General features: G+C 42.1%; 1 protein-coding gene across 16 annotated transcripts in view; it reads right to left on the bottom strand.

Moving 5' to 3' along the window:
* Positions 1–717: 717 nt before the first annotated feature.
* Positions 718–9,603, bottom strand: part of fcho2 (FCH and mu domain containing endocytic adaptor 2) — a 47,241-nt gene continuing 38,355 nt past the window's right edge. For 3 of the 16 annotated variants that reach the window (XM_080476313.1, XM_080476316.1, XM_080476319.1), the window contains 11 exons: positions 9,158–9,273; positions 8,947–9,076; positions 8,706–8,789; positions 8,445–8,504; positions 6,565–6,676; positions 4,593–4,748; positions 3,719–3,851; positions 2,011–2,210; positions 1,848–1,912; positions 1,596–1,760; positions 718–1,514 (listed from right to left, as the gene is read on the bottom strand). In XM_080476313.1, the coding sequence (XP_080332439.1) occupies positions 1,492–1,514; positions 1,596–1,760; positions 1,848–1,912; positions 2,011–2,210; positions 3,719–3,851; positions 4,593–4,748; positions 6,565–6,676; positions 8,445–8,504; positions 8,706–8,789; positions 8,947–9,076; positions 9,158–9,273 (1,244 nt within the window). In that variant the 3' untranslated portion in view covers positions 718–1,491. Of the gene's footprint in view, positions 1,515–1,595; positions 1,913–2,010; positions 2,211–3,718; positions 3,852–4,592; positions 4,749–6,564; positions 6,677–8,438; positions 8,505–8,705; positions 8,790–8,946; positions 9,077–9,157; positions 9,274–9,603 lie in introns of all 16 variants that reach the window. The other 13 variants (XM_080476306.1, XM_080476314.1, XM_080476317.1 and 10 more) reach the window with 5 other exon arrangements.

Below are 9,603 nucleotides of genomic sequence, written 5' to 3'. Positions count from 1 at the left end.
ACAAACATCGAACCACAGTCAACGGCACTGGATTACTGAGCGCTTGTGTGAATAAGGCATTTTCGATCATTGGTTTGGCCTGGTGGTGCTACTGTTCGATCCCGTGTGACACGGCGGCGGCGGCTTGCAAAAAGGACGAAAATGTGAGAAGGCGATAAGTGTTTGCAGATCAAACTCGGCGAAAAAGTTTCTCTATGGAAGACGGTCGCGATTATTAAAAAAAAAAAAAAAAGATGTTTTCCCTTCAGCATCCACATAAACACAACTGGCACTTTGCTGCTGCTGTTCTCATCAACTGTGCTTCATTATTCATACAAAAGTAGAGAAAAGTCCGATTCAGGCACATTTCTCTATTAATTGTGATTAAAAGAAAGAAAAAAAAAAAGCCTCATTCTTTTATTTATTTATTTTTTTTAAAGTTAAATTTGAGGTCATCTCCCTTCATCTTTTTTTTTTATATCTAAAGCACAGCTAACATGACTAACAGGGTTTTTTTTTTTTTGTTTGTTTTTTTACATTTCTGAGCAAGTTTTGATAAAGACGGGAAATGACAAAGTTAAAAATGGAAGAAGAAAGCATGCCGTGGCTGAAAAAACTGACGACTTTACAAAGATTTATTTATTTTTTTTTAAATTATGAAAAGACACCGATCACAGACCCCCATACGGGGTGATTGTTCCAAAAACTCCATGCAATTTTAAATTTTTTTAAAAAAAATTTTTCCAGAGAGAAATGTAGCTTAAATCTGGAGAAAATAAACGTGTGAAAAGAGGCACTGAGGTCAGATTATTATTATTTATTTTTTTGCATTTCTTTTGAAAGCACTTCAATGTTGTTTTTAAAAAGATCAAGCTTGTGCCAACGAGTGTGCGAGTTTCCGCTTCAGACGGATTCTACCATCTTCGCTTCATTGCACATGATCGGGACAAATTTATGAGGAGGAAACGAGGGAAATCCGTTAAAAAATAAAAGCTGATTTTGAGCGGCGAGTCGAGCAGATTATCAAGTGTTGTTATTTACAGTGAGGAAAGACGAGAGAGGTCAGAGCAGTTCTTCTCATCTGCGCCAAAATGTTGTTGTTTTTTTAATCTCATATTCCTTTTAGGCTCTTGGAGAATGAATAAAACATGAAAAAGAGCATCTGAAAGATTGTTAGTGCACTTTTTTTTTTTTTTTTTTTTTTATGATTTCAAATACAATATAGATTTAATTTTTTTTAACTAGTTTCTGACTATACAAAAATGAATCGAGCAGAAAGCATTATTAGACTTCATATCTACACGTTTTCCTGAAAAGCTCATCGTAGTTTTCTTTTTATTTAACAGTGTTCAATACTCAGTGCTGTTTTTATTGTAGTGAGATTCCCTCCGCGCTCCGGTGGAGCCGGCGGCTCGGGGTTGCCGCCGCCGCCGCTGCCGCACCGTCCATGGAGGTCGTGTCCAGCGAGATTTTTTTTTTTTTTCATTTTTATTTCTGAGAACCAGCGTCGCCTCAGCAGTCGGCCATGTAACGTCCTGCGAACGCAGAGGGAGTGAAACTTCAGTTTCTCGGCGTGTCGATTTCCAGCGTTTTGCGGCGGCGGCGCGGCGACGTACCTGTGGCGAATCTCTTCTTGTTGAGAGACAGTCTGTATCCGGCGCCCTGCAGCTCCATGTCCACTCCCGACAGGGTGCTGCCGTCGCTCATGAACTGCACCGCCAGCGTGGACGGGTTCGACGGACCGCCGGACAGTTCGAACTTGGCCCTCAGGGACCCGGCGCCTGCAGTCGAACAACAAACCATTACAGTCTCTCCCCGGGACGGGATCCAGACCTCCACCTGAAGCAAATTCTGAAAAGATTCCATACCATCGTTTTCGGATTTTTCCGAGATGTCGATCAGCTTCCACAGACACTTATTCTGCTCCGAGTTCCTAATTAAAACAGAATCAAACAACTTTTTTTTTTTTTTTTTTAAATTTAAAAAAGACAAAAAAAGACCCGCGAGTCGTTGTGTCGTCCCACATCCCACCATATTGAGCTGGGCAGAGACTGCATGTTGGTGACCCCTCCGTCCACGGGCACCAGGATCTGGACGTTGGTGAGCGGGCCGGGGGAGTCCATGGACTCGGGGTTGTAGCGGTAGTCCACCCGCAGGTCCGTCGTGCTCGGCGTGCACTTCCAGTACACGGCCAGGTTGAGCGGAGTGGAATGGATCCCGTCTGACAGCACCTGAACGCAGCAGTACAGAGAGGAGGCCAACTTCAGCAAATCTGTCCTGAGCTTGTGGATTTTCCTGCAGTGAGACTGTATGAGATTACTTTAAAACTTTAAAACTTTAAAAAGGAAAACCCAAGTAATTTATCTCGGTTTCCTGTGAGCTCTGACATTGGTTCGATCCCCCAGTCTCTTCCTGCTTGACACACTTCTGGCAATGCCGCCGTGAAACAAGCTCTCAGAGTGCATGCATTCAAATTAAATTTACCATTTACACATTGAAATTCCCCAAATGGACCATCAAAGAATCTTTACTGTCACCGAAACATAAGCAGACAATAATAGGTTGCAAAAAAAAAGAAAAGCCTTTTTATTTCCTGTTATTAATAAAAATGTTTTGGTTTTGGTTAAAATGACTTCGATATTAAAGTTTTTCTGTGTTTTAATATATTCAATAACCCAAAGACAGTGTAAAAATATGTATTTAGAAATGGTGATTTACATGTAGGTTTTTTGTTTTTTTTTCGATTAACTGGGAACTCAGCGGAGGACAAAGCCTCTTCAATCACAGAGTAGAAAACTAAATTCAGAAACTCATTTTAGTTCAGGGGGGCCGCATCAGGGCGGATCGATAAACTATTTGCGTGTAATAACTGATTAAAAACTAACCGCTCCCAGAACAATTCCTTCTGTTTTAGAGCCTTTAAAATACAGGTACGTCCTCGAAATGTTTACATTTCACACACTTTCTACAAAATCTATGACCAACTAACTCTAACCCAACAATAAGGTGAAAGACAACCTGAAATATCTTTCAGTTAGATGTGATTAAGCAAAAATAGCTGTTTTCTAAAAAGGGTATTTGTTAGTGCATTTTTTTCTATATATGTAATCACAACGTCGGGGTGCGACCTGGTAGTGGTTTGTTTTTGTTTTCCACAGTCACTCATTTACCCCATGTTTGCAAATCTATCAATATCTCAGATTGTTGTAATCTCAGTTTATGTGTCCAAGTTTCTAGATTACAAATATCTCCTCCTCAACGCAAATCCACTACTCCGTCATGTGAAGGATTTTTTTTTGTACTTGCATGAATCTACACTAATCTAATTCCGTACTAAGTGCACACCCTTTTGTTGAAACATAGTTTGAGTACAGTATTCTACCTCTACAAATAAATTCACCTTAATCTTACTCACTGGTCTTTTAAATCAGATCCAGAGAGACTATATCAGTTGTATAGTCGGCACACAATCAAACAGGCTAAAATATGAAACGGCCCTAAAAAAACAAAATAAATCGGTTTGATTTTAGCTCTCAGGCATCTAAAGTATCGTAACCGACTCTCCACTGTCAATATAATCTCTTTTTTCACTCCTCTAACCTCATGTTCACACTCACTTTGGCCTTTTTCTCTCAGACCTTGTCTGAGCACTTTGGAAAATATGTCTTTTGGAGCGCCTTCTTCAAATACACTTATTTTATCTGGCCGGGGGTTGTGGGCTCAGCGCGAGCCGGCTGACCTGGTATTTTAGGATGTCCACGTTGTAGTAGGAGGCCGACGCGTTCTGATCCGAGGCTTTTCTGAGGTAGGACGTCAGTGCTTGCATGTTGAACCAGAAGGTCTTGGAATCTGAGTCACTTTGGGAGGGGTCACTGGGTAAACAAGAAATGGGGAAAAAACCCAAAAATGATGTTTACTTGCACAGACACACACAAGCAGAATAATCTGAGGCTCAGTTATTCTTCATTTTTCAGGGATTTGTGCGTGAAACTCCCATGACTTGTAAAAAAATAATAAAAATAATGACCCTGATGCATCCATCCAGCTACTAAATCATGAATTCCATTGGATTCAGTCAGTCCGGCTTTGTGGCCTTTTGGATAACTGAGAAGAATCTCGGCAAGAAAGCCTTAAAACAAAAAAACAGAACAACTTTTACACTCGTTTTCGGAAAGTGTGTGGCGACCATCCTCAGCACTTGTATAAAACCTGCACTTCATGTGAGGTGGAATATCGTTTGATTGAGACTAAAGAGGAGCGGGACAGACACTCCGGTGTGAAATGAGCAAAGTGTTGAATGAAGCCGGAGTTTTTTCTTTTGTCCTCTGCTATTTCACGTCGCCTTTTCGATGAGGCATGGGCTGTTTGAGAAGCTGGCTGTTAAAAAAAGTCTGGTGGAAAATACTTCCCTGACAGCCTAATGATAGGTTTATGTCAGATTACTAATTGAATTTCCTCTCGCTGACGCAAACTACATTTCCGCCATTCTCACTTTGCGACATGCGGTCCAGATTTTCATTTAACCGCGACTTCTGAACTCATTAACTCTGCTGGAATGTCTTCACTTGGGAGGGACTGCAGAGCGGCTCTTTTTGTTTTCCTGAAGATCTCACCTGTACAGGAGCTGCTGGTTCGGGAGGATCTGCTCCAACCTGCTGGTGTTCTTCAGTTTGAAGGTGAGGACGGCCGGGGAAGGATTTGTGGTGAACACCTTGATGATGCCCATGGGGAACGACAACGTCATGTCGCCTGTGATCTTCACAATGCACCTGCAGGACGCAGCCGGCAAACATTTAGTATTTTAAACGGAATATATCGAGACTAGTTTCGCACCTTTTCCCCACAAGCCTCCAACCCCAAGGAGTGAAGCAACTCGTCATCTTTTCAATTTCACTCGCCACATGCGAACACAAATATTCCTATTTTCTCCTCGTATTCCTTAAACTGGCTCGGTCTTTGTTTTACCGTCTATGAGGAGGAAGACGTTACAGTGAAACAATCGAAGCATCAAAATTCATCACCGCCGAAGCTGCAGAAGATGAATTTAATAGTGATCAAGTGACGTGAATATTAGTCAAAAGCAACAACTTCCTGTTTGAAAAGTCTTTCTAAAATTAAAAGCTTCAAATGAAACAATTTATTTTACTTTTCTTTTCAATATCAGTATCTTACTTAAAACAGATTTAAGTCTGTTTTAATGCTTTATGGTGCCTCCGCACCGACAAAGACAGTATTACAATAGTAAGTGTGTGTACACGTGCATAACCTGTATGTGTACACGAGTCCCAACACCACGCAAATAAGGTAAATATGCCTTAAAGAAAACATATTTTTACTCTTGTACTGTTTTTGGACATTTTCTCAGCAGGACTTCTTTTCCTTTTACTGAAGTCGTTTTATAATCTGTACTTCTACTCAAGTGACGAATAGGAGTCGCCCCGGTCGCACATCGCGGGTTATGAACCATGTCTGCATCCAGTTTAAGCCAAATAAACAAACTTTATAATTAATAGTGAATTAAAAAACAACAACAACAAATGGTTAAGGTAGAGGAAAGTGGAAAAGATTTAAAGACAAACATTTCAAAGTAAAACAAATAAAATGTAAAGACAGGAAAGTTCTTTATGGCAGAGCGGACATATCATAATCTACACACTGCTAGTATACGAGATATACTCCAACCTGTGCTCTTTATGAGATAATAGTTACTGCAGCTGTCCTGAATATAAACACCAGCGACAGTATTTGTTACAGAGCTACTGCTGCTATAAACCCGATGCAAATTCTCCTGCTGGTGATACAGAGAAACAATTTGTTCTACTTTTACTCAAGATAATAAAGATAGGCTGATTACATGAACAATTATAAAAGAAGGGATTTTTTTTTTTTTTTTTTTTTTAAAAGAAGCTAAATTTGGCATCAATGCACATTTAGAAAATGAGAAATTCTCTCTCTCTCTGTCAGATGGAGATATACCTCACACACAGTTCTTTCCTCCATTTATATTATAGTCTTCTGGTTTAGTCTTACATTTTCCATATGTGCTCATTCCACCTTTACTTGAGTTTTGCAATATAAATGTATGCCACCCCTCTTAAAAAAAAAAAAAGAAAAAAGCTGCTGTGGATTCAGCTGGGGGGGTGGCAGGCGTCCTCCTTCAGATGTTCCCTGGTCTGGGCTGCGGTGGTAATGGCTCACGGTGGGTCTAAATATCGCACCGTCTCTGCTGCATTGCTCATGAAATGTTCCATTTGCTAATCCCTGCAAAAATAAGCCTCCAGCACAGCAGCAATTTAACAGCAGTTAAGCAATAAAACGCTGTATGTTTTCACTGCCCCAGACTATAATCTGCCCCATGTAGGTTATCCACAATGAAAGAATGGTGTCAGACTAACGCAAAACATTCCGCGCATGCAGAGCGAGCGGGAGATAACGCAGTTCCAAAAAGGCTTGCAAGCGCGCTGGCGGTGAAACTCCCCTCACTGTATTGTGTGATGTCGCTGAACTTGAACTTAATGCGCACAATAAAGCACATGTGTGTGCATGTCGGGGTCTTTGAGCGGCGGAAGGTCATGTGAGACTCACTTAGTGGGATCAGCGCCTTTGAAGTAAGCATTAACCGATTCTGTGAAGGCCACGGCAATGGGCAAAGCATCTTGGGATGCCAGGGTCACAGGGCTGGGACCGCGAGACGTCCCTGAGAAGGAGAAAGGAGCGGAGTCAAGAGGTCTGTTGACTCAGTTGCAGGTCCGACCTCAGGAGCGGTCCAACAATCACAGCAGCAAAGTGGGAAAGACTGACCGTGCAAAGATGCATAATACAAACACTGCATTTCATGAGGTTAGTTTCTCATTCTTACATTACAAATCAGGATATTCGGTTACTCGTTTTAATTAGCTAATAAAACACTTTTCCTTTTTTAGGTGCAGCAGCTGCTTCAGTAAAATTTACTGTTAGACATTCAGAGCAAACCCAAGCAGGATTTTAGATCACTAAAAGGTGGGAAAAAAAAAGAAAGCTATATAAATTATGCAATTCATTGCTTCATTTATCCGACGCACAAACCTTTGTAGTGTTAGAAATTGATGCGGATATAGAATACACACAAAGTAGTAAGGAAAGTCGACTTTTCTTTGTTGTAACAAAACTTCTTGCCAATAAATCCAACATAATTGCAAAGACTGATTTTTTTTTTTGCGGGGTGGGGGGGGGGTTAAATGGTGCCACATTTGTGGGATGAGCAGCAGATCTGAGTGTATGTGGGCGGCACCCAATCTTCTCTGTAGCTTTTCTTTGCCGTTGATTCTTGTTTTGTGCAGTTTGGTGCTTTGGATGACAGAAGTCTGAAGAGACGAGACATAATTTACCAATTTATTCATAAAATTTCAGTAGTATGTGGCTCCATTGCCTGTGTACGAGGCTCCAGAAGTGGAGAAAGTATGTCGTCTCCCTCGTTTGCTCATACAGGCGAATCAGAGATTTTCCCTTCATGGTGTCAACTGAGGAAATAACCAACTCCCTTTGACCCTCCCACAGGTAGATGAGCTCTGCCCTCTAAAATTAGGAGCGGGCGCCATTTTTTCTCTACTGGAAAACAGATATGGAGTAGGCGTGGACACAGCTCATTAGCATTTAAAGGTACAGACACAGAAACAGCCTGTTCTCAGGAGAGGAACTTTTAGACCGGCTGAACTTCAAGACCAAGGCTGGATTTGGGGGAAAACACTACGGATACAATGTTGTTGGACAATTACGTGAAATTGTTGAAAATCTGTACGGCGGGGGACCTTTAATGTGGGAGAACTATCCACAGCCTCACACTTCCTCTTCATGGTGGTCGCAGCCTGCTCGCACAGTGATGTGCGATGGATTCCATTCCATAACAGGCATTTGTCACGAGTCAGCCAACTTTGTCGTGTTGGTCAGTCTGGCACAGGCTGCGCATCCAAGTTGATCCCACAAGTGCTCAAATGAGGGTTGAGGTCGGGACAGCTGGCAGGCCTCCGTGACACTGAGCATCGACTTTCTCCCAGGCTTTGGAGATATCGCTTTGAGACTGGTTACAGCATATCATCCTCATGCCAGTCGCACACCAGGTTGTCAGCACATGGGGGGTCTCAAAAGCTCAAAACGCGGCTTGAAAGCAACGGCGGAGAAAAGCTGTGTTCCATTACAAATATGGAACCATTTTAAAAGAAATTAATTCACCCTTCCAATAGTGTAAGATTTATTGCCAAGAAGTATTGTTACCACAAAGAAATAATCCGCAAAACACACGTTTCCTCACCATTTGTACATAGTTTATGTGGCAAACAAGCTGAAAAAGATTAAACTTAAGAGCACAGACAATTGCAACCACTGCAAAGCACAGAATCCTGTTGTTTATCAGTCCAGCCCACTCAACGGACTGGTGTTAGTCGGAGCTAAATACGGAGGAGACTCGTCTGTGAAAACCTCACCCGTACCTGCAGGCGTCTCACACCGCTTCTCAAAGGTGGGCAGCTTCGCTATAAACACATCGTCCTCTTTATGCCATATTATTGACATAAAGAGAGGAAATAAAGAAGATACAGAAACCCAAAATGTGAGGAGACATGACACAAGCCACTTCCTACATGAGTATGAGCTCTAAGCTGACAACACAGGGACAAACGCTGAGATGAACACACATTGGCCACTGTGAATGAGGGTGTTTTTTTTTTTTTTAAAAGATAAGGTAGACTCACTTTGGCTTAGTAGAAAGAAATGGGAGAGGGAGAGCAGCTCTGGCTCAGGGGAGGAGAGGGAGGGAGTAAAGGTGTGCTCAGTTCCTGCGAGGAGAGGAGTGAAGGAAGGACGGCAAAGGAGGGCGAGAAGTAGAGAGAACAGCACAGTTTGGTGCAGAAACGAAGTAACAGGCCCGCGTGGAGCAGAAAATAAAGGAGAATTAAACGACGACGTGTAAAAAGGGGAGGACGAGTTCCCTACCAACAGTGGGGGTGTTTCCAGCACTCAGCGAGGCATTGGAGGACAGCGAGGAGGAGCTCTCTGCCCTGGCCAGTGGGGCAGTGGGTGACGGGCTGGCATTGGATGTTTTGGGTGGGCTGAACGGCCGTCCCTTGAGGAATGGAATCCCAGTAAGAGTCAACGGTAATATCAGAATGCACGTTCAACAAATCAGGATGTTTTAATTACTTACAATTTCATTGATCCCTGTGAGTTTACCGGTGGGGAGTTTGGGTCTGGAGGAGGGTCGAGGTGGGGGTACCAGGGCTCCGGGGGCCAAAGGGGTAGAAGGTCGGTTTGGGACCGGCACTAAACAAAGATGGATTTTTTTTCCACAGTCAGTCATGATAAACCACATTCAACTATGTATGCTTGTGTGGGAACTCATTGAGTTAGACGCAAAATCTTCATGCATCTTAACATCTCATGTAAAAACAATACAGGCAAAAGATTCACACAGAAAAACATGGCAGCAAACACGCAAAACACAAATCAAGTACACAAAAAAACAAAAAATAAAACACGCGGCAAACCAGGCAATGAGTTAGAAAAGCTTCTGGATCATGAAAAAAAGAAAATACAATATATAAACACACACACAAAAAAAGCATTTTTCAAATACAAAAGCAATTACAATAA

This window comes from Lipophrys pholis (assembly GCF_963383615.2).
Source record: "Lipophrys pholis genome assembly, chromosome: 12".
NCBI classification, from domain to species: Eukaryota; Metazoa; Chordata; class Actinopteri; order Blenniiformes; family Blenniidae; genus Lipophrys; species Lipophrys pholis.
The sequence above is the reverse complement of the archived record's forward strand: the minus strand, read 5'-3'. Positions and strand labels throughout refer to the sequence as shown.